Genomic DNA, 25,040 nt, shown 5'->3' with positions numbered 1-25,040 from the left:
TGATCAAAGTCTTCTTCTCGAAGATCTTCATCCGAAGTCTGAAGGAGCTAAATCATGCCAAGTGGGATCATGTTTCTGGCGATAAACTCGCGTGTAAGGAGAGCGCACGTGGTCAGAACAGCTCCTGGTGTACACAGGACAATGTCTTTTGACACACTGACTTATGAAGGTCGGTGCTCCCTGTGACCATGCGTGCAGCCTCGTGCTGCCATCTACTGGCATGTTAGAAAACTAGACTGGAAACTTTTTGATACCACCTCGTAATTAAACTACGTCTGTCTCTCGGCTGTTGGAAAACAGCGAGATCAAAGTGCTTTTATATGTTTTATACAATCGTGAATCTCTCATTCGACTCATTTATATATGGATAAACATCTTTCTGGTAGTAACGATTCATTATATGCTTTCTGTAATAAAAAAACAAAACAAACAAAAACAACTCCCAGATGCTGTAGATTTGCTTTTAAATTTCGCTCTGGGATAAATAAAGTGATCTGTCCATCAATTTCCCCCCCCCCCCCCCCCTCATCGCCCTCTTACTTCTCTCCTCCACAGGGGTCTAGATCTACGTCCGGATTTCTTAAAATGACAAACTACATAATGAGCATGTAGGAAGGAAATTCGCTATACAAACAATAATATTTATATAATATAACTCGATTTGTAAACCAAAGTTGATGATTTTTTTTTTTGGGATCCACAGAAGACCTAAAGTAATAATAAGGAATAGTGAAAACGGGGGGAAGAAGAAGAAGAAGAAGATAATGTTGTGATGCTTTGCTAGTATTGCAGAGCTGCAATCAGCTCGCCAGTCACACTGCTATTGCTTTGGACCCACGCTGTGTACGCTATAGTACAGTCTCACACTCGTACACACGCACGGAAATAAAATCCAAGCCAAAGTCACGGTTTCAAATGAAATTATATATAAACAAAAAAAAAAACTAAAACGTGTCTTACGAACTAACGAAAGCGATTTTTATTTTCACCAAACAAAATGATTCTCACTGCTTATCCCATGCACTCCAAATCAAAAATTTTCATATATATATATATATATATATATATATATATATATATATATATATATATATATATATATATATATATATATATATATATATATATATTCAAATAAGGCTTTATGTTACACCAGGGAGTTGTTTTAATTCCTGGCAGCAGAAACCCCCGAGTCTCAAACAATAATCCGTTCAAGCTGAAGAAACCTTAAACATGAAAAGCAAAAGGAGAGCATCATCAGAGATCTCCAATATGCAGAAAGCAATAAAATCGCTTTATCATCATCACTAGGCACAGAACTGCTTTCTTGTATTTTATCGACTCGCGTCCGTTCTCCCTCCACTGCCTCGGCTGATTTTCAGTTCTAAACTTTCTTTCACATTACAAATCTCCATCATTCGCTTCATCTATTGATTTCAACTCAACATAAGTCCACGTTTCTGCTGCCAAAAAAACCCCAAAAACACGATTTCTCTTTCTTTAGAGGAACTCGACCTCGTGAAAACTTTGAACGAGTACAGCACGATTACAGCACGGTATTGCAAGAGAACAGCAAAAGATTATTAAAGTAGGAATCAAATACCAAATACCTATACATACAGAGAATATCAAACAGCCCGAGATATACTGGAACTTCAGACAAAAAAAATAATTATATAGAAAGAAAAAGAAAAAAAAAAAAAAAAAAAAGCATTCTCCAAGGCTAAATCAGAGAGACTGCTCGTAATAGCGGTCGCTCGTCGGTACTGTGCGAGCGACAAGCCGAACCCAAGATTCTTAAAAGCGGCGACTATATACGATCGATACGAAGGGAAAACTTAAACGAGAGCGGACGAGCCGGAAATATGACCGCTCCTCTAACGTTAGTCTAAAACGTTCCGCTAGGCCGAAAACGTAAAGTCACCGATATATTTTGTTAAACTGTTTTAAGATTGAACAACTACGCTACTGGATTACAGTGTGAAAATGGAAAATTACAGATGCTGCAGTACAGCCTGAAAGCAGCAGGGGGCGGCGACGAGCGCCGGGAAAACCGTCAGCTGTCGCATGCTGCCGCTTCTTCGTCTCGTCTCTTCGGCGGTGTTTGGGTTGGAATGTAAAAAAACGCAATGAAATGAAATGAAATGAAAATAATCGTGTAGCAAAGAAAAACAAACTACAAATCCACTGAAATCTCTAATAAAAGCAAAATGAAGATTTTGTTCTGGTGCTGAAAAACTAAATGCGAAGCCATTCGGTGTCGTTGTGCCTCGCAACACACACACACATACACAAATGCACAAGCGTACACACCCACACGCTGATCATCCCCAGAAATATTTGTACAACAGGCTCATTGTTAAGCGAACACCCATTTCTCCTAATGACAGTCTGGAGTTGTGTGTGTGTGTGTGTGTGTGTGGGTGTTTGTGCGTGTGTGTTTCTGGGAGTTGTGTATGTGAGGAAGTGCTGTGTGTGAGCCAAAGCGTGTGGGCACTGTATCTATTTACAGTGTGTGTTAGAATGTGTGTGTGAGAGAAAGCGAAACAGAGATATACAGGGAACTGGATAAGGAGAGAAAGAGTGGAGTGGAGGGAACGGTGGTCACATGACTGCTCTATCACCAGTTCATAATGCAGTTTCTGTTCAGGGTCATGAAGTAGACCTGACTGCTTCCTCCGGACCTCACCGACGCAAAGAATACCTGAGAGAGAGAGAGAGAGAGAGAGAGAGAGAGAGAGAGAGAGAGAGAGAGAGAGAGAGAGAGAGAGAGAGAGAGAGATTTTCATTAGTTGTGCTGCTACTGAGGCCACGCCCCCTACATGCACTGTGCATTCCTCCATAAACGCACAATTTCTTGAATCCTGCACATCAAAGGCATGTCTGTCTTCATATTTACCTAAATTACATAAATATTACATACATTTATGTTTAAAGCGTCTTTGTGCCGTGTGTAAGCTACTGTGCAACAAAATTATACTTACAATTAAATGAAAGTCAAAAATGTCACTTTTTAAAAAATCTGTATTCGTTTGTATGCATGTCACCTTATGACCAAGCAAGAATGTAAGTTTAAAAACATTTCCAGAAATGTTCTAATTAATTCCAATAAATTCCTGGTAAGTTTTCAACTTGGAATATTTCCGAAATATCCCAGATGCTTCCGGAAATGTATTCTCCGCCCCTGAATCCTTCACTGTAAAAGCCATAAGAATGTGATTTGCTGCACAAAGGGCGCCGTTTCCAGTGTCGTCGTTATTAGCGGTCGAACGAATTGTCGGTTTTGCCGATTAAACGTCAGCTATAGCTGATTGCTGGAACTGTTGGCAAAAATCCATACAGGCTTTCGGCCCGCAGTCGCTGCAAGAGCAGCCCCTAGAGGCGAACCATTGACACTACATGCTGTTTGTTTTTACACACGAGACTTCGCGCTGCATTGAGAGCGCTACCGTTTAGAAATGATAATTTATTCATGATATTATATATTTATTATTAAATATATACATATTTATTTACTTTTGCAAGTTTGACGTTTGTTTCTTTTCTTTGCATTCATTTTAAAAACATGTCGGTGGATTAATCGGTTATCTGCGAGGACCATCCAACCTTCGGTAAAATCCACTATCGATCATGATCAGGTCCCGTCTGCTCATGCGGTTACAACAAGAAACGACACAACTCAGCGTTAACGAAGCGTGTTGTGGAACGGAGCGGTGAGGGCTCCTTACCATGGCGGTTCTGACAGCCCCGGAATTCTGTGTGGTTTGTTCAGCACCACCTTTTCTTTTTTTTTTTTTTTTTTTTTAAGGCTAAACCCGTTTTTTTGGAAATAAGCAGACAGGAATGATGCCAAAATTCCATTCACACTATAATTATTCTTGATGATGATTACCATCGAAGGCACCACTCTATTATAACTAATGCCTAGGGTTTCAAAACGAGTTCTCACCAGGTCCAAACTATTGCCCACAACCCCAGGGTTTGCCAAACTCCTAGTTCCAACATTCCCTGTTACACCCTGTACATGTGAAAGCTTGTGATGGATCTCAGACCTTGTCGTTTCTCTCACACAGGAACTTGAGTCTCTGAGCTCTCTTGTGCATAAACACTCCGTCCAGGTGACCGGTCTCTACCGAGCGGATCTCTATAGCCTTCTCACCCCAGCCCATGATCTGATTAGAACAGATATGAGCTAGAGAGAAAGAGGGAGAGAAAAAAAGCAAGAGAAAGAAGTCAATTTCCTAGACAGTTTCTAGTGCAACATTGGCAGCTATGGTTTTCATACATATGGTGCTAAAATTCTAAGTGTGTGTGTCGTACCGACAGAGGTGGGCATCTCTCCCCACTGCAGCACCACGTCTTTGATGATGCGGCCGTAGGTGTTGACGTACACTCCCTCATCCTCGTAACACAGCAGCATCTCCATTCCGTCGGAGCTGGGAAGGAAGACGATCGCATGCGGAGTCACCTGAGACTGGATCTGCTCACACACACACACACACACACACACACACACACACACACACACACACCTTTAGAATCTACTGATTTATGAAAAGAGTTTGTTTCTGATTAGGAAATACCTGTAGAAGTATTAACGTGTGTGTGTTAGGTTTATTTTTATCCATTTATAGTTGCATTTAGTGTTATTTCTTGCAGAGTGGGAAGAAAATCTGCATTACTACTAATCTGTCCCGCATGCAACCACCAGGTGGCAGCAAAGTGCACAAAAACACTCTGCGCCGGAATACACCTCGTTCTCTCCATCTCCACATCCAGCATGGTCTTGATGACTCACGTGGACAGGAATGTAGATGTCGTAGTTGTTTCCGGAATCTACGTCGATGGCGTGGAAGCCAGCGCTCGAACCGTAGATGACCTTCAGCCTCTGTCCTTCTTCTACGGTCAGGTCGACCAGCTGGGGTCGGTGGGGCAGGTCAGTGAACGACTAGAGGGTGAGAGAGAGAGAGAGAGAGAGAGAGAGAGAGAGAGAGAGAGACGAGGAGGTTAAAGAGGCATGAAAACATCATGTTGGTCAAATGCGTTTGTTTGTGAGTGTGTGTGTGTGTTCTAACCTTGAAGGCCATGAATTTGTGATAGGGTTTGGGAGCCCAGGCATATACCTCCACTGCATTCTTCAGGGCGATGACCAAGAATTTGATCCGCTCGTATTTCACTGAGTGCATCACACACACACACACACACACACACACACACACACACACACACACACACACACACACACACACACACACACACACACACACACACACACACACACACACAAAAATTTACAAATAAAAACCAGGACGGTGTTGAGAATTCATGTCGGCAATCAAAGCAATTAGTGATGCAGCATGAGTTCCATGTTTAACATATAGACACACACACCAGCAAGTCGAAAGGATCTTGACCCTAAAGTGTACACTTACCCACTTTGTAGTGCACACAACCCTCCATTTCCCCTACAGTGGTCCAGCCCTGCTTCTTCTCCACCTCGGGGTCATTATGGAGGATCTTGTTCCTCAACCAGGCCAAGTAATACACTCGCACCTTGTTCTTTTTTCCTGACAGAGAGAGACGGGGAGTTAAAGCCACACATCCTACTACATTAATTTGTGTAAAAGCAGAGACATTATTTTTTTGCCCAATTCCGACTTCATTTCTCACAATTCCGACTTCTCGCAATTCCTACTTGTATTAGCCAATCTTGCAGCACCGCCCCCTCTGTTCAGACAGCTTTACAGCACGAGAAATAAAGTCGGAATAGCTAGAAAAAGAAGTCGGCTTTGGCAGACAAAATTGGAATTGCGAGAAAACGGTCGGAATTGCAAGAAATTTTAATTAGATTTGACAAAAATAAAGTAATTTATATAAAGAACAAAAAGAAAACCTGATATGGTGATTAGCAGGTTGAGTCCTTCAAGCACATCCATCTGCTGGAACCTGCGGGAGTTGATGAGTGGATACACTTTGCCCTGCCCACTGCGGTCCAGCAGCTTTAACCCGTTCTCTGTTCCAACCAGCAAGTTTACACCTGCAGACACACACACACGTGAGGCCTAACATGCACACACACGTGAGGCCTAACATGCACAAAAATCCGGGAGTCCAGTAGAAGTACATACACCTGCAGCGTTATTTGTCTCACACACACACACACCGTACCCCAGAGTGCAGCGCAGAGGATCTCGGAGTTAAACCTCTTCTTGTATTTGCGAATTTCGGGGGTGTCACTGACAGGCCGAGTGTTTGTGGGGTTCACGTTCACCATGGAGCCTTTTCTCACCTCCAACTTCAGCTGGTCAAACCGAGAACCCAGACCTACACACACACACACACACACACACACACACACACACACACACACACACACACACACACACACACACACACACACACACACACACACACACACACACACACACACACACACCTTACTCTTCTTTTGCACTAATAAATGTACAGCGTAAAGTTCTTTATGTCTTTATCAGTCTACAGTAGTACAGTGCTCAGGTTCTTCCACATAAATCTCTTCGTTTCATAGTAACTAACCTCCCACTGTGATGGGCTCCCCCGTCCCTCCTGATGGCTGGTACATTCCGAGATCCACAAAAGTGGTGAAAGAAGATTTCCCAGAAGCCTTGACCAAACCTCTGGACTGATACTGAAACCAGGACGGTTACACGACTTGAAATATGGCAAATTCAGATCAATACAGGTATTTTTTTTTTTGAACGACAGATTTAATGTTCAATGATTTTGCAGAATGAACCCCGCCGCCCAGAAAAAAATCTTACGTCAAAAGTAGAGTCTTTGCCAGGAGAGGAGTGGGAGGCGGAGTCAGTGGGGGAGTGGGACGGCTGAACCACGTCAGGTAGGTTGGTGTATCCGTTATGACTGCGCTTCTCAGGAGTCTGAAAACAAACACAATTAGAGCAATTCTCACATATAGAACGACCCTCTAAACAAAGTGAGGACCATATTTTTAAATACAAATTTTAAATATGTTTTACTCATATCATATCTGTATTTCATAATAAAGCTTGGCTTTCAAACTAAAATTTACCCTAAGTTATTAACAGAGGTCGATGCACCGATAGTTGCCAGAACTATCGGCTATTCTAAAAAATCCATACTTGTCATTACAAGAGCGGCCTCTACAGGCGAATCCATGACACCACATGCTGCATGTTTTTTCATGCAAGACTGTGCGCTGCATGGAGAGCGCTATATTATATATCTTATTCATAGGTTATTAATAATTTCATTATATTAATTAATATATTTATTTCCTTTAGCACTGTTTGATGATTCAGTACTCTTTCACATGAAGTGTTGTTTTTTTTATATCCAATATCTATTTTAAAAACTATCGGCTGATTAATCGTTTATCGGCGAGTACAATCCAAACTGTCGCAAAAACAATGCTGGAATCTAGCATTGAGAGTCGTAATAAATACACTTAAAATCATAAATTCTTCACAATAATCCTGGTAGTCACTCTGGCCAATGTTACAGAATTAAAGAAAGGAAAAATGATGTGCCCCTCAAGGAAAGAAGTTTGGGGACCCCTAAATTCTCCTGTTGGAAAAAGTACATTGATTCCAACAGAAAAACACACACACACAGAGTCGTATCTCACCCTCTGAACAAGCATGGTTTGATCGCCGTAACCCCCGGCTCGCTCTTCCTCTCCTCCTTCCCCCTCCTCCTCCTCGTGGACCACCATGGTGTTCACCGAGTCTGAGTCTGGGTCTCGTGGCCTAACACCAAAGAGAAAGACCAATGATAAATCTTTCACACACCTGGATGTTCTAACGTTCTGGAGAGAATTTTGTGATCGTCATCTGAAGAAACACGGTTTTGCTTTTTCTCTCTTTCTTTCCTTACCGGTCAGTGGGACTCTCCTCCTCCTGTCCTTCTCCGCTCTCGCTCTCCTCGCTGCTCTCGCTGCTCTCTGAGGAAGACGAGTAGTCGTTGGCCTTCACCGGAGGACGTGGCTGCTCCTCAGCGCGCTCCTTCGAGTACAGCCCGTGATCCTGATACGGCAGAACAATCACAATCACAGTCCACACAGTCTCGTTATGCAAAGGGACCTACAAGTGGATCTACTCCTGAGCAGGGTTGCCAATGGGCAGAAAAATGTCCGGTAACTAGAATTCTGCAAATTCTGGAAATATTCAAAGTGGGGAAACTAGCCAGGAATTCACAGAAATTCATTTGCAATCTGGGGAAATTTACACAAACTCTCATATACAAACAAACTGTAAAATTTTGATCATAAACTGACAAACTAATATAGATTTTTTAAATAATGACAAGTTGAATAAATGCTGAAAAATACTATATTTGTTTGTTGGTATAATTGTGTTGCACAATAGCTTACAGACAGCACAAAGTTTTAAACATCAATGTATGCGATATTTGTGTAATTTATACTCGTCCACGATATTTTAAAAAAAAAATTATTTTCACGTGCAGGATTCAAGAAATGATGTGTGTTATGTGATTGAGGAATGCACAGTGCATGCAGGGGGCGTGGCCTCAGTGGCCCTGCAGTAAGTGTGCTGTGTGCATGTGATTGATGAATGTGCAGGAGAGAAATTTTACTCAAAATGCATTCAATCTGGTTGTTTTAACTGAAATTATCCTGCAAGATTTCTTATCCCAACTACATTTAAGTTCTCTGTTACCTGCAATTGTGTAAATTCCCAGTTTATTCCCATGGAAACTTTCCAATTTAGAACATTTTCAGAATTTTGCAACCCCACTCTCCTGACTGGCTAAATGGAAATCTTGGGTACGAATTTCTGCCTCTGCTCTTGGATAAATATATAAATAAATGCACTATTTTTTGCTTTTGCTGCACCGTTTTCTTTAATAAGTCTTTCCCTTTCCTCGTGTTTGCTGCAATTGAATCTGTGCAGTCAATACCGGAAAAGCGAAAGCAAAGGTTCTTGAGTCATCGGGGAAGCATTACCTTTGACCAGGATAAACATTCCTCACCCTGAACATCATTCCTCAGTGGGTTTCAACAAAATTAATGATCCCAGAAAAGCGTAATTCTGAAGACAGACGCTCGCTCGCTGCATGGGCTCCTTAGTGGTCATTAAAATCGGATCAAATAAGTATTCTGTCAGTTTCCAGGGCTTATTAGGGGGCAAAAGGAGTTCCTGGCATGCAAACAAACAACTTCACAACACACACACAGGTACTTACCTCTCCTATTGCTCTCTTATAGCTCTGAGGATCAAAAGGAGGATTGGAAGCACACAAAAAAAACAACAGTGGCAGAAAGATGAGAGTTTTGAGGTTAGTATTAAAACAGAAGGAAATATTTTGTTTAATAGTTAAACATAGCAGGGGGAAGTTTCTGCAAAATCAGCAAGAGAATTTTTTTTTTTTTATAGCTGGAATGTTTTCACAGCCTGCATGCTTGTGTTAAGCTGAATTGTGTGTGTGTGTGTGTGTGTGTGTGTGTGTGTGTGTGTGTGTGTGTTACCGCTGGTCTGCTAGGTCTGGATGAGGTGCGGGATTCTCCAGGTTTGTGTCGGCCGTCGTGGGAAAGGATGGGAGACGAGTCCATTTTGGACGAACCTGAAATCGTAATACGAGAGACACTAATGCTCAGATCCTTACGCTTGCCCATTTTTCCTGCTTCTAACACATCAACTTTGAAAACAAAACATTCACTTGCTGCTTAATAATTAATACTAACCCACTAATGGCACTAGGTGCCATGATGAAGAGATAATCAGTGTTCTTCGCTTCACCGCTCATAATGTTATTCCTGATCGGTGTATAAGTCATATTGAAATCGTGGAATCGGAAAACTCACTGAGGATGCGGTGTCTCTCCAAGGAGCCGGTCTGAGGCAGGTTGGACATGAGGCTCGTGCTGTCTCCTCTTTCCCAGCGGTCATTGCGGCTCAGATCTGGATTGCTGACAGGCACAAAACAAAAGTCAACCACCGATTTTTGTTTCACTAAAATCTTTCGTACTGAACTGCAAACGGCGCTCATGGGGAATTAAGCTGAATCGGTATAATAAAAATCCGCAATTGTGAATTATTCTGGCGGATGTGGGGCCCCATTGTGGAATTTACTTGAAAGAGCAAGACCATGGGTTTTTACCCAGGGGTCCGTGACCCCTAGAGGTACTGCAGGGGGTTCGCTAATTAATGTTCTTTTTGTAAATTTTTGTAAAAAAGATCAAAGATAAAATCTTAAATTTAAATATATTATAATGACTACATTAAAGTTCGAGCTGAAGTTCATGTATAATAAATGCATGAAACTGCAAATCTGATTTTATTCGCAAAATATATGTTTATGATGCATTAAAGATTTGAAAATATATATAAAAAAATATATACAGACAATGATGTGTGTACAACAACATAGTTCTTAATAGTTTACATAATATACCTGGCGTAATATGATTGGTCCTTGAACTGAAAAACGTTGAAGACCCCTGCCCAAGTGTTGTTTATCTTTTTTTCCTGTTCTATCCTGTGTTCTGTTTCGATCTATACTTTACCTTTCCATGGTCACGCTTTCATAATAACAACATTGTTATTATTGTGTTTAAATGCATGTTGTGCGTCAGCTGTATACTGATCAGCTCTGTTGTGGTTTTAATCATTTTTAATAAGAAATCAATAAAACTATAAGAAAAATAATTGTAATTAGAGTTCAAGATATTTTCTGCGTACGGAAATGAATAAAGATCTTGTGGAATGTTCTAGAAGGTTTCCAGTTGAATTTCTGGTGTGTGTGTGTGATGTGGGTGTATGGGTGGGTGAGATGTGTTACCTGGCCCGTACTGGGTGCCTGATCCCAGATGACAGGTTAGTGTTAAGAGCCGTAGCGATAGACGCGGTTCTCTGAGGAATCTACAAAATAGAAATATATTTACTCGATTTTTTTTCCACATCGCCGCGTTAAAACGGGTCTCTGATAAAAGTCCACGTACCTTTGGAGGTTGTTCGATCTCAGGGAGGCGGATCCAAGGGCCGTGGTCATCCCTTATTGGGCGCTGCTGAGGGGCGGGGCTTTCGGACGTGGGGTCCGAGTTCTGGCGGACGAGCTCACGCGAGTGCAGTGGCCGGGGTGTTGGGGTGGGGGAGGTGTCCTGGGTGGGGAAGGCGGACATGGTCTTAGTGGGTTGATCGCAGAGGGATTGGGAGCGCGGCACGGGCGCGGCGTACGGCTTCAGGGGCACCAGGTGTGCCATCTGGAACTACGCCGGGCATCGAGAAGGAGGTGCAAGCGTTGAGAAGGCACGGGAAAGGCGGCGAGAAAGTGAGAGGCGTGCATTATTATTAGTTGGAAAAGTAGGTGAGGAAAAGAACAGGAAGGTTCGGCGATCCCAAGCCGAGGGAGGGGGAGTTCCCCGTAGCGAGCGGAGGAGGGAGAGGAAGGAGGATGTAGGAGAGCAAAACAGAAAGGAAAGAGAGAAGGATACAGTCACTGAAGGGAAACAGAAAACAGACGTGAAAGCAGAACATTTCGAACAGGAGAGCCACCGGTAAGGTACACCTGCACTTAAAACCTCACTGCTACACATTCCAGATGTTCGACATTAATACTGAATTCAAATGCCATTCATGATGAAACTCGAACGGTTAATCAGAAGGTGAAGGTAAAAGAAGACATGCGCATTTTCACACACCTTGCCCTGGCCACCTTGGGGTTCGACGGGTCTCTGCATGGGCGGAGTCTGCGCAGCCTGCACGCCTCCTGATTGGCTGATCGAGTCAGAGCGTGACTGGATGTTTGTGTCGGAAACGGTGGTGCAGATTTTGGGTGAACCCTGTCTGTTCAGTTTACTCCGCTCCTCCACCTGAAATGGAAGGAAAGAAAGAAAGAAAGAAAGAAAGAAAGAAAGAAAGAAAGAAAGAAAGAAAGAAAGAAAGAAAGAAAGAAAGAAAGAAAGAAAGAAAGAGAGAGAGAGAGAGAAAGGAAGAAAGAATGAGAGCGAGAGAGAGCGAGAGAGAGCGAGAGAGAGAGAGAGAGAGAGAGAGAGAGAGAGAGAGAGAGAGAGAGAGAGAGAGTGTTATGGTTTGTTATGGTATCTACAGTAATGCCTCCCTCATAGGGCCTTCCAAAAGTGCCATGTAAAAAGAAAGAGTAAATATTGAATTGATGATTTTGGAAGAGTCTCCAGTTTTAGTGCTTTGTAAAATATAAAAGTGTAACTTTTTTAATTACTGCGGGTCTCTAAAATATGACAATTATTTTGACTGCACATGTGTAGTACGAAGTGGTAACAAAAAGTTTCGAGTCTAGTTTTGTAACACGCCACCAGATGGCAGCACGAGGCTGCACACATAGTCACAGGGAGCACCGAACTTCATAATCAGTGTGCCAAAAGACATTGTCCTGTGTACACTGGAAGCTGTGCAACTGGTGCTGTTCTGACCGTGTGCATGTATACATATAAACTGTCACATGTATACACACACATCTTCGCCTGCTTCCTGAAGGCGCTTCTGAAACAAGTCTTCCAGGATATATTCCAGAAGTGGCAGGAACACTGGGAGAGCTGTATTGCTGTGCAAAGAGACTCTTTTTTTTTTTAGGTGAGAGTGTGTAAACGTAGATAAACAAAAGTTTTCTTTCTTGTAAACAGATAGTCTGGAAAGTTTTTGACACCACCTCGTAAATGTAGTGGTGCATTAGTGTGTATGTGTGTGTATGGACCTCTCTGGCCCAGGCAGGCTTGTTGTTATCCAGGTTCTTGCTGTAATGATAAAGCGGTTTCTTCTCCTGCTGTTGTTGTTGCTGCTGCTGCTGCTGTTGTTGTTGCAGGGAGACGAGGTAAGCGTGCTCCTGCTGCAGTTGCCTCTGTAGCCTCTCCGACTGCCTCTGCTCCTCCAGCTGCTTCCTCTTATACTCCTACAGTACACACACACACACCGATTCAAACAAAAATCAGGGGTCCAAGACAAATTTGACATGTTCTGGGTTGCAGCTACAGGTGCTCCGATCAATCGGTCGCCGATCTTAATCGGCCGACAATCGCGTTGGTATGTTCGATCGGCCATCTCTATAAAGGCCGCTCCAGAAGGGCCGAGCAGATGGCGCAAAACTTGCGAGACAAATTTGTCACACGCTGCTAAAAATGGCCTCAACGATCTGGTGTCTCTACAAGGGTTGTGAAAAAGACAATAGCAAACGTGTGTACCAAGAAAATTCTCAATGTGTAGGGTGCGGCCCCCTAGTGGCGAATAAAGGCATGACAGGTGGGGCGCAATGAACGGCAGTATTTATATATATTTATTTTTTGTGTTCTTCATTAATCTGAATTTATGCTTTTTTTTTTCTCTATTAAAAATAAAGTGCATACACTCAAAGCAACCACAAACAAAAAACTAGGTCATTAATGCAAGTAAATTAAAACAAAAACATTTTTATAACAATTTTTTTACTTGATGCTCTTTGATGTTATTTATCATGTAGCATAAATAAATAAAGTCTTTAAACAGACCCTGTGATTGGTGATCGGCATCAGACGATACAGCTACCAGTAAACGCCCCCAAAAATCCCGATCGGAGCACCACCCCTAGTTGCAGTTCATTCATTCTCAATAAATGCTCACATGCTGACATACGATTCGTAGCTGTACACTACACACTGCATTCCCCGACTTAAACCCTCCCGAAAACCCCCCGAACACATACAAATAAAACACAAACACAGGAGAAAAGCCTCCAAAACTTGCTGATGCGTCTCATTTCCACACAATTGCACGGCACGTTTTCTTTTTTTCCCCCCATAAACGGGGTAGATTCTGTCCTCCCTGAGGACTTGTTTTAGAAATCTCTACAAGCGGAGTCTCCGGTTTCTTGCGCGTCAGCTACATTTAAACGATTAAACCTTTAGTTCATGATCACACGGGTGCAGTGTTGCACGTTAACCTCTTCTCTAATGTCGTCGTAGATCTGATATACGTCAGAAGCAAAACTGTTCATGCAACCTGGTCCTGAACCACTGTGTTAGACTGTTAATTACAGTCCAAATCCTCAAAAATCGCATATCAAAGTGATGTAAGGAAACTTGGGTTTAGAGTGAAGGGTGAGCCAGGATACAGTGCTCCTGAAGCACAGGGGGTTAAGGGCCTTGCTCAAGGGCCCAAGAGGGGCAGCTTGGCGATACTGGGGCTTAAACCCCCAACCTTTCGTTCAGTAACCCAGAGCCTTAACCACTGAGCTACTACTTCCAACATTTCCCACAAATCTTATGCTTGGGTGTTCACAAACTTTTATCCATAGACTACAAACCGATCAGCGATCTCCATCATGGCACCTGTTAGTAGGTGGATATATGCATGTCCTCCCTCACCACATCCATAAACCTCCTCCTTGACCTTCCTCTTTTGCTCCTGCCAGCATTCTTCAACCATTTCAGGAAATCTTTAGTTTTTTCCTCACCTGGGGAAATGTAAATATGATTTCCACGACCCCCCCCAACGTGTCCGGGATTAAAGCGCAATCCATTAAAAGACGAGCGGAAACCTGAGACGCATCAACTCGAACAGTAGTAGGAGTAGGAGTAGGAGTAGTGGCGGTGAGGGCAGCGCAAGAGTTCGAGAGGAGAGCGTTACCATCAGCAAGGCCTGCTCCTGCAGAAGCTGCTGCTGGAGGATTTCTAACTGCCTCTGCTCTTCCTCCAGCTTATGCCTTATAAATTCCTACGGAGCAGAAAGAGCGAGAGAAGAAGAGAAAAGGGAAAGAAGAACGGAGACAAGAAAGAGCTGAGAAAGGTGAAAGAATGGAAATACTTGAAGAAAAAAAGAGATTCTTGGAAAAGGGCTGATCTCATGCCTTCTGCTTGCACCGCCATGTGTGTGTGTGTGTACACAGAGTTGGAATATGAATATGTTGTCTGGGGCACGCCTTATGTGGACCCTAATAATGCAAATATTGAACATCCAACTGGTGTGTGATGGAGTTTTCTGATCTTTAGAGACTAAATAAATAAATGTAGGTATATAAAGTGATATAAATGGATTTTAAACGCTCTGCATAAAACCGCATCGTGACCCATCATTCATACGGAGCGATGTGTGATACGGGGTTGGGCTGTATGTGTGGAAGGATCGAATGTGCAGCTTGTTGAATATTCAGAAGCTTCACGTGGAAAATAATGGAGGATGTAACGATGGGAACAATCTCACACTTCCTATAGTGTGTATGGCAGCTTCAGTGTGTTAGGGTGGTGTTTAGTAGCTGGAGTGGCCGAGAGTGGGTGTATGTGTGAAAGTGCTTAAGGTCTTCCATGTGTGTGTGTGTGTGTGTGTGTGTGTGTGTGTGTGTGTGTACACACAAATGTATTTATATATATTATAGATATGGACAAAGGTTTCTGGACACCTGATCATAAGATTTGTGCTTTTTAAACATCCCATTCCACATTTGCTTCCCATTGTGCTGAAAGAATTCCACTCTACTCTTCTGGGAACGCTAGAAGACTAGACTCTGAAGTGTGGATGTGGGGATTTGTGCTCATTCAGCCATGAGGGTGTTGGGAAAATCAGGTGCAGGTGTAGATGAGGAGTCATGGGTGCAGTCAGCACCGCAATTCACCCCCCAAAGGTGATTAATACGGTTGGGGTCAGAGATCTACAGCTGAAGATCTTTCACTACAAACCATGCAAAGCGGATCTCCATGGAGCTGGCTTTGTGCACAGGGGTATTGTCATGGTGGAACAGGTTTGTGTCTCCTAGTTCAAGTGAAGAGAAAATTTCATGTTACTATATTCAAAGGGGTCCTGAAAACATTGTGAGCCTCATAGTTTGTGGTAACATTTTTGGGAAACCAAATGTGGATTAAAATCAGGCGTCCCAATACTTTTGTTTATATATATAATGTGTGTGTGTGTGTGTGTGTGTGTGTGTGTGTGTGTGTGTGTGTGCTGTGCGCGCGCACACTAAACACTGAATATATACCAAGAGAGAAGCTGAACACACTAATTCTTCCTGATTGGTCTTTTACGTCTTTGAATTCAACTGAATGTGGTGTACGCGGCACACTGCTCGCCCCCACACACACACTCACACACACACACTGACAGTCAAAGCTGCACCGAGAGCCTGCTCCCATGGCAACCGAATCACAGGCATTCCATGATCGGAGTGGGTGCCTACGCTCGGCCGCTATTGGTGGAGGCGTGGCGCTGGTCGCGCGCCGATTGGCTACCTGCTCTCTCTCGGCCATCCTGCGGTCCTCCTCCCGTCTCATATCGTCGAGTCTCCGGTGAGGAGCCTTCTCCTGCTGCCTCACCATCTCACGCTCCTTCCTCTGTTGCTGTGAGAAGGAGGGAGAAGGAGTGAATGAGAGACGGAGCATTACTTTATATAATATTAAACCCACCCCCCAGGAACACCAGATGATTTCGAACAGGAAGTCATAGGAAAGGAGGGAGGGGGGGAAAAAAAAAAAAAAAAGAGATCGAGGGAGAAAGAGAGAGGGAGAGATGTGTGAGTGGTAGGTGACGAAGGGACTGATGAGTCACCTTGTTGCAGTGGTGGATCTCTCCCAGCTGCGAATAAATCCATCCGTATCTGGCATCGTTTTCTACCTGTTATATCCTAATAACTATAATTATACGTGAGCGACGCCGCCGCTCCGACATCGCGGGCTCCTTATGTGGCGATTTATTCGAGGCCGCCGATAAACCCCACGGTAACAGGCAGCGTATACAAAACCAGCATAACATCGCTTCTAATACCGTTTATCGGACTTTTCCCTGTAAAACTGGTTGAAATCGGACAGAAAACATCTACGGGGCTTGTTTAAGGACTAACGTCTCGTCAAAGCCGAGGAAAGAAATATTTAGCTGGAAAGCTCAATGCGCTTACAGCTGACTACGCACACGCTCCATTAAAAGAAAATGTGCTTCCATCATCCACTTTTCTTCTTCTTCTCCTCTCTAATCCTCTCCCTCCCTCTCTTTCCCTCCCTCTCGTACAAAGTCGGGAGATAAATATATCGACTAATGATGCTTATTGCATTACGGACCCGTGGCTTCTCCCTTTTGTTGTGGTCGATTACTGATCTCTCTCTCTCTCTCTCTCTCTCTCTCTCTCCCACTCCCTTTTTCTCTCGTACACTTTCTGCACTAAAAAAAACAAACAAACTAAAAAAAACCTTCCTCCCCATGGTTTATTTTACTGCAGAAGAAAACTACATTAGGACACATTCTGCGTACAGAGTGTTATTTTATAATTACAGCTTCCTCTCACACGCTTCTATCCGGGTTCAAAGCCCAGTAACGGGTTCGCTAATTAGTTCACCTTTCCCTTTTTACTGATTTGTCGACTCCTGGTGTCTGGAAAACGTTTTTTTTTGTTTCAACAGTCATTTGTGCGTAAAAGAGGATCATGTTTGAAAAGTCCACGTTTGCGCGTTTGCCAGACGTCTATTGGCCTCCAGTCATTTTCCAGCGTCCGCAAAGAACACAGAGTGCCTTTCGTCGCGAGTGTTCCCGTCTCAACACCGGAAAGCTTCATCTCTCTTCTCTCTCTCTCTCTCTCTCTCTCTCTCTCTCTCTCTCTCTCTCACACTATTATAATCTCGCTTCTTACTAATGAAGCAACAAACCCCACTTTCTGCGTTATTCAATGTTCTCTCACTGTGTTATGTGAAGCTCCACTACACAGACGAAAGTTACGTTTCTGCGAACACCTTCAGTCCGTATTTGCTTTTAAGAATTTGCTCCACTCTTCCTGGAGGATGTTCCACTACATTTCTGTGAAGATTTATGATCATTCAACTTCATGGTAACAATTTGAAGAAGAACTGAATCTGGCTCGGGGTCAGGTGTCCCAATAGTTTTGTGATAGTGTTTATCCCTCCTGATCTGCAACGTTTATGCTGTTAGAACATCTCCTTTCATTTCCATCCAGCAAAATGAAGGCCAGATAGACATTTATACACACATTTGTAGACATAACACTACACACCACACACACACGCACACAGCCCTTATGAAGCGTCGCAATCTTGAAATTCCTCGGGTGCCTTTCTTCACCGGGGTTAAATATTGAGGAAATCTCTTCCTGGACCTGTGCTGAAGTTCGCCACGTGACTCCCAGCTCATGTTTGCACACTCGCTTAGCATTCGGAACCAGGACATAAACGAGCCGTGGTGTGGACGTCTTCTGTAACACGCTGTAACACACACTCTGAGCTGTCAGAGGCACGAACACGAGTACTATTACATGCTGCTTTGCCTTCTTTAGTCACGGCTGAGTCACAAAAGCGTGACACCGAAAGCCACAAACGTCTCCTCTATCTGTAGAGCAGCTCCTGAGACGGGATCAGGTGAAAGCATCAGGAGGAGACGTTCATGTGAGGAGATCATTACACCAGAAAACATCTGAAGCTGGTAAAGAATGAGTTGATGTATATTAAGCATCAAGGTCGGTGTGTGTGTGTGCGTGTGTGTGTTACCTCCTCGAGTCTTCGCCGCTGCTCCTTCTGCTCCTCGATGCGTTTCTGGCGGTCGTGAAGGAGCTGGCGCTTGTGCTCCTCAGGGTCGCGGCGCTGTGCTGCCAGCTGGGCCTGCTGCCGCTTCAGCGCCTCGGAGCGCTCCTTGTTCTCCTGCTGCAGACGCAGGAAGTCCCGCCTCAGAGTCGACTCACCTGGCACGTTCAGGATGGAGCTGCAGAGGAACACAGACCTCGATCAGGTTTAGGTGGTGAGATACATCCAGAGAAGGATGCAGGGAGCAACAGCGGAGCCTCCAGAAAAAAGACATTTTTGAAAACGATAAAACAAGAAAAGACCTTGAATATAGGAACTAGACAGACAGACAAAAAGAAAGACAGACAGGAATTTAAAAAGGGGGTGTGGCTTGTGCATTTGTTAGTTTCAGCAAAATGTGTGTGACGTGTTTTTATCCATTCTAGTAAAAAAGAGGTGTGGCTGTTGTATTTGTCAGTGCCAGTAAAAAAAAAAATAATAAATAAATAAATAAATGTGTATTTGGTAGTTTTAATAAAATGGGTGTGGCTTGTGTGTATCAGATTGTATTATTGGCTGCTTCAAAATATCTCTTTCAGACATCATTTATCCATCTTGGAATCAAGGTGTGTCAGAAGGAGCGACTCAAATCCCGTGGGGTTTCTAAAAGGCTTGGCATTGGCAAGCAAGAAATGTGCACATATTTGTATATATATATCTTTTTTTTTGTTTGTTTAGTTTTTTTTGCTGTATCAGCTGTAGTATTACCTGGACTCTCTCTCATCACCTCTGTTCTCATCCTCTTCATCACTGCCGCTGTACTCGTACTCGGTCTCCTCTGTAAGAGACGGACAGAGACAGACAATATAAAGCAGGAATTTCTACCGGCATCTCTGTGCACAACCTCATCAAGCTGCTGCAGCTCAGACACACACCGAAATTCCTGCTTAAATCAGGAACACGGGGATTCGCGACACACGAAAATTCTTAAAGGCGTTGAAAATCTAACACGTTTATTCATATGTTCTCGATCCACGAAAGCACTGCGCTTTTCGAAACCATGAAAGCAACCATCTGCAGACCTGCTGAGGCTGTGTGTGTGTGTGTGTGTGTGTGTGTGTGTGTGTGTGTGTGTGTGTGTGTGTGTTTTTTTGAAACCATGTGGTGGATCAAAACTCATGGGGGGAAAATGTGCAGCCTTCACCCACACAGCATGATGGGTAAAGCACACACATTCTGAGCATAACGCAGTGGGATCTGACAAAGACTAGAATAGTGCTGAAGCCAAAAATAGCCTTTTTTTTTTTTCTTTTATCTCTAACTATAGCTACCTTTAGCATCGTGGAAACGCACATGAAAAGCATTTCAATTGATGCTGAAGACTTCCATAATTGCTTTGATGATGCATTAAAACCAATAATGTATTTCAACACCAATTCCAAAAAAGTTGGAACAATCCATGGTCTGTTCATAAAAAAATACAAATATCAATACCAATATTACAGATCATACAGGAACACAGGATTCTTGCTGCTCAACAGTTCTGGGTGTCCCTTGTTGTGTTTTTTGTTTCATGATGAGCCAAATGTTTAGGAATGTTTAGACTACAGTAAGGTCAGTTTAGCACCCAGACTGCCAAGTCATGCTATTGTATTAAATGCAGAATGTAGTTAGCATTGTCTTGCTCATATATGAGAGAGACATAACCATTAGAGGTCTTTTAAGTGCTTAAAGGAAAACTAGCGATTACCCGGAATTGCGCAATAATGTGATACGCGAAACAAAGCGATCTGTGGGTCACAGGTAGCACACGTGATTCGTTTACCTTTCTCGCCGCGTTTCTTGCGCGTGCGGTCGATGTGGTCTTTGAGCTGGATGCGGACCTGGCGCTCGGTCGGCTGGTCTCGGATGAACGAGTGTTTCAGCAGCTGCTCGGTGGACGGGCGGCTCGGGTACGTCTTCACCAGGCAGCCCTCGATAAAGTCGATGAACTTTTTGGACCTGAAAAAAGAGACAGTTTTTTTTTTTCTCAACTGGAAATGATACAAATATAAACATGAAGCGCTTAAAGTAGGTGTGTTATAATAAAAAGAAGTAATAATGACAAATTTATAATTATTACTAGAAATCTTTTGAAAGGTATCTGAAATATCACGAATGTGAATAAATATGTGGTCGTTGATTCATGAGCTCACTTCCTGCCCGATTTATTAGGAACGTGGACCGAAACTTGGTCTAAACTTAATGACATCACTTCCTCATTGATTTGTTTTGCAAATATGGATCAAAATGTGCTCTTTGCTTAATGCCACCACCTGCCAGATGTGTTGCAAATGTGGATCAAAATTTCATAACGATTCATTCATAAGGTTGAATGGTTACTATACATTAAATAACAGAAACACAGAAATCCAACATGGCTGCCGTGTGTGTGTTTTAGATCTTTATAGATCTTCCCGGGTTGAGTTTCGCCTAACGGGAGTCCTGCTGTTTGTTCGGATAAAAAATAAAAATTAATTGACCAGCTGAAGGCATGCACTTTCCCCAGAATAGCAGAGCACCGAAGGAGGCAAACGGTGGGATGCGAACGCTGGAACAAACATAACTTTAAAAAAAGGAAAAGACAGAAATAAAAAGGAGAACAGAAAATAAACAGGCGGACGAGAGCACTGGCACGGAGTTGCTCAGATTCTCTTATACAAGCCATGTTTGTAAAAAGGCAGATAAGCGACGCATGTGCATAGATAAGAAGTCCGGTGTGGAGCTTTTTAATATAATAGAAAAAGCAAAGACAGTGGAAGGAGATAATCAGGGCGTCCTGACCATTTTTTGGACTTGAGTTTGGGAGGAGGATTCCGCGGGATGAGGAACAGCGCTCTCATGGGATGCATGTCGCACAGCGCTGCGGGAAACAGAGACATAATCGTGAGCAAATATCCAGTACAGACAGGCCTGCGCAGATTCATTCAATCAGAAATGGTATTTAAGGGCACTTGGGTTTAACTCGTTTCATTCAGGAAGACTCGAACTTGAAAGTCTAGTTCACTATTACCACACTTTTTCACATTATATACCATTTACAGCAGATTAGAAGAGTGAAAGGGGTTACAGTGATAAACAGAGGGGAGGGTGCACAAACTTTTGCCTTAAAAAAATAGAATTCATTATTTCAGAGCCCAAATAAACGTATTTCTTGACCTTGTATGTAAAACACACTATTTAAACAAAAGTGTCTGTATCTCAAAAGCACACAGTTGATGAATTTCCCCTTCACTTGAACTGGAGTGGAAGATCTCCTACTAAAGAGCTCCAGGCCTCCTCACCCTCACCTACATCATTACCTGGTTTTACTAAACACCCTCATGGCTAAAAGAGTTTTGCACACACCTCCAAAAGCACACTCCCAAATCTGGTGGAACTTCTCCCCAAAAGAGTGGAGGACTATGTATGGAAGGACAATGTATGGAATAGCATGTTCAAAGAGAAGCACATGATAATCTTATATTTGGGTGTCCACAAACTTTTGTCCGAATAGAGCTTTCTGAACATGAATCGCTTTTGTTTGGTCTACAAGATCTCACACGTATGTATGAGTACGCTAGAAAGTGTTGAGCAAGAGCATGAGGAAGACAGCGAGAGATATGGAAGGTGACTACTTGCGCAGTTGCATAAGAGTGGCACACTGACCGGCATGTCCCACCCCCACACACATATATATATATATATATATATATATATATATATATATTACATTACACACACCTAAAGCTTCACCAAAACAAAGCACTACTTCCCTCTCTATTCTCTCGTATCTGGTGTATTTTAACAGCTCCTTCTCGAAATTTGGCTGCATATCAGATCTAAAACGTGAATCAGTCTGATCTCAGTCTGCCCCAGGCTCATTTGGCATCACCTTTAAACGTGAGAAACCTTTCCATTACGGATTTTGTGACACGTTAGATTAGGCGTGGCTCTGAAACACATCTAACTGCGTACGTTTGCTGCTTTATGACACCGTATGCACCACTTCAAAGCCAAGCTACATTACAGTTTTAGAGAGTATTAATGTGCGAGTGCATAATTTTGTATTTATTTACTTTTTTTTTTTTTTTTTTTAAGGGCTGTCAAAGTTTATTAACGAGCGATTGACGATTTGACCTTTTTTGTTAAAGATATAAATAAATAAATAAATAGAAAAGATTCGAAATTAAAGCCTTCCACGCAACGCACGTTTAGTCACAACGTCCTTTCTCTAAAAAATCAAAAACTTTTTAATTACTAAATATTTGTTGTACTGATAAGGCAAGTCTCTAATCAGCACTAAAATCCGCCATGATGCGCACAAATAACCCTCTGGGGGTCCACAAACGCGGCGGGGCGTTTTTTTGTGGCGTTTTTTCCTCGTAACCTTCCTTTTTTTGATCGTACAGATGAGAGCAATACATCATTCTAATCTGTGAAGGGACTACTTTTATTTATATACACTCATAATAAAAAAAAAGAAATGCTGCGCTTTTGTAAAATAAAGAAAACAGACACGGGGGCGCTCTCTGCCGTGTCCGTCATCTCTCTTCACAGACACAAATAAAACAACATGAATCTCGGTGAATATTTGCCACATATACATGCATATAAAGCTTGTAATGTCTACTTTTGGTCTACTTGATTTTACACACACACACACACACACACACACACACACACACACACACACACACACACACACACACACACACACACACACACACCTTTTTCATCCCCATTTTATTCTTAGTTATACTTTTATTATAGTTTTTATACTTTATATTTTCTTTTTTAGATTTCTTTTTCATGTTGGACAGTCAAAGTAAGCATTTCACTTGCCATACTCCATATAAATGTGATTTGATTTATAAACAATTAAAGGAGAGAGGGAAAGAGAGAAAGAGAGAATGAGAGGGGAAGAAATAGTTTGAGAGAGCGAGGGAGAGAGAGAGAGAGAGAGAGTGTATTGCTTACGAGGTGCTCCTTCTGCCATCTCGATCGCTGTGATTCCCAGAGACCAGATGTCGCTCTGTGAAGAGAAATAAAGCATTATCAGGTGTGTGAAGTCTTCTTGGGAATACAACACACACACACACACACACACACACACACACACACACACACTTGCTGTATTCGCTAATGTGATTTAATATGATAAGCCCAAAGTCCAACCAAAAGGTATTCAGTGTGTTGGAGCAGCTTTGAGAAAATATTGAGAAAAATTAAAGGCATGAGAGAAGCTATTAAAGAAAAAGTTTGATTATTAAAGTCATTCAAAAGAAAACATGCTGAGTGACAGACGAAAGAAAATAATGGTGCACTGTTGTGACACTTTGATGAATTTTTTTCATTGATTTGTACATATGGGTTGAACTTAAAAGCAGGAGCAAAAGCTTTTAAATTACTATTTATAAATTGCTGAATTACTATAAAATACCTACATTTTTTGCCACAGCAAAAACACATGAACACGCACTCACGCAGGTACACACACACACGCAGAGAGCAGTTACCCTGTAGTCGTAAGTGGAGTCGGGGTTCTCGTCACAGGCGATGACCTCAGGTGCCATCCAGTAGGGAGTGCCGATGAAGGTGTTCCTCCTGCCTACAGTCCGGTCCAACTGAGCACTCACACCAAAATCCACTGGAGAGAGAGAGAGAGAGAGAGAGAGAGAGAGAGAGAGAGAGAGAGAGAGAGAGAGAGAGAGAGAGAGAGAGAGAGAGAGAGAGAGAGAGAGAGAGATTTGGGAGACAGAGAAAGACAGAGAGGGAGATAAAGAGATAGAGAGCATGAGATTGAGAAAAAGAGAGGGAAAGAGACAGAAAGACAGACAGACACCAGGGCTGTCAGTGTGACATTGTTTTATATACATAATAAATAATATACAACATTCAGCATTCAGTGTGTGTGTGTGTGTGTGTGTGTGTGTGTGTGTGTGTGTGTGTGTGAGTGAGATGCACTGAGACAGATGTGTGGTAGTGTTTCGCAGGATTAGTGGTGACACTGACCCACGAATAACCTGCTTACGAAGACAAACGAATTATTATACAGATGAAATAAATTATTATTATTTTTTTAAATACATTTCTTCCATTTTTTTCTCTTGAATCCACATTTAAGTAGAACATTTTAACACAGCGCAACCAAATCCATTGTCACACAGTCACACTAACACACCAACACACACCCCTTACCAAGCTTGACCTCTGCGTTCTCGGTCAGAAGAACATTCTGGCCTTTGATGTCTCTGTGGATGACCTTATGTGCATGCAAGTGTGACAAGCCCTGAGAGAGAGAGAGAAAGAGAGAGAGAGAGAGAGAGAGAGAATGAGAAAAAGTGAGACACACTGAGTGTAACACACACACACACACACACACACACACACACACACACACACACACACACACACACACACACACACACACACACACACAGGAACGCTGTTTCTTATTCATCTGGGTGGCAATAGTAGATTTATTTCCATTGTCATGTGAGCATTATAACAGCCTCTGGGTTCGTCCTTTTGTGAGGGTGTGTGTG

At 42.7% G+C, this 25,040-nt stretch overlaps 1 protein-coding gene across 8 annotated transcripts in view; it reads right to left on the bottom strand.

Annotated features, from left to right (window-relative positions):
* Nucleotides 1–1,495: 1,495 nt before the first annotated feature.
* The window catches only part of mink1 (misshapen-like kinase 1), a 35,376-nt gene continuing 11,831 nt past the window's right edge, over nt 1,496–25,040 (bottom strand). Inside the window, exons 5-32 of one of the 8 annotated variants that reach the window (XM_083530785.1) lie at nt 24,694–24,784; nt 24,012–24,142; nt 23,473–23,527; nt 21,298–21,376; nt 20,300–20,475; nt 19,243–19,312; nt 18,463–18,673; nt 16,207–16,314; nt 14,612–14,698; nt 12,708–12,902; nt 11,677–11,847; nt 10,978–11,244; nt 10,818–10,897; nt 9,842–9,945; nt 9,506–9,600; nt 9,223–9,246; nt 7,894–8,042; nt 7,646–7,766; nt 6,801–6,917; nt 6,556–6,667; nt 6,169–6,324; nt 5,894–6,037; nt 5,433–5,567; nt 5,076–5,176; nt 4,799–4,948; nt 4,321–4,480; nt 4,053–4,192; nt 1,496–2,704 (exon numbers count right to left, since the gene is read on the bottom strand). In XM_083530785.1, the coding sequence (XP_083386911.1) occupies nt 2,621–2,704; nt 4,053–4,192; nt 4,321–4,480; nt 4,799–4,948; nt 5,076–5,176; nt 5,433–5,567; nt 5,894–6,037; nt 6,169–6,324; nt 6,556–6,667; nt 6,801–6,917; nt 7,646–7,766; nt 7,894–8,042; nt 9,223–9,246; nt 9,506–9,600; nt 9,842–9,945; nt 10,818–10,897; nt 10,978–11,244; nt 11,677–11,847; nt 12,708–12,902; nt 14,612–14,698; nt 16,207–16,314; nt 18,463–18,673; nt 19,243–19,312; nt 20,300–20,475; nt 21,298–21,376; nt 23,473–23,527; nt 24,012–24,142; nt 24,694–24,784 (3,513 nt within the window). In that variant the 3' untranslated portion in view covers nt 1,496–2,620. The remainder of the gene's footprint in view (nt 2,705–4,052; nt 4,193–4,320; nt 4,481–4,798; nt 4,949–5,075; nt 5,177–5,432; nt 5,568–5,893; nt 6,038–6,168; nt 6,325–6,555; nt 6,668–6,800; nt 6,918–7,645; nt 7,767–7,893; nt 8,043–9,222; nt 9,247–9,505; nt 9,601–9,841; nt 9,946–10,817; nt 10,898–10,977; nt 11,245–11,676; nt 11,848–12,707; nt 12,903–14,611; nt 14,699–16,206; nt 16,315–18,462; nt 18,674–19,242; nt 19,313–20,299; nt 20,476–21,297; nt 21,377–23,472; nt 23,528–24,011; nt 24,143–24,693; nt 24,785–25,040) is intronic. The other 7 variants (XM_083530788.1, XM_083530786.1, XM_083530790.1 and 4 more) reach the window with 7 other exon arrangements.

The sequence above is a fragment of the Silurus aristotelis genome, assembly GCF_946808225.1.
Source record: "Silurus aristotelis genome assembly, chromosome: 26".
Lineage (NCBI taxonomy): Eukaryota > Metazoa > Chordata > Actinopteri > Siluriformes > Siluridae > Silurus > Silurus aristotelis.
The sequence above is the reverse complement of the archived record's forward strand: the minus strand, read 5'-3'. Positions and strand labels throughout refer to the sequence as shown.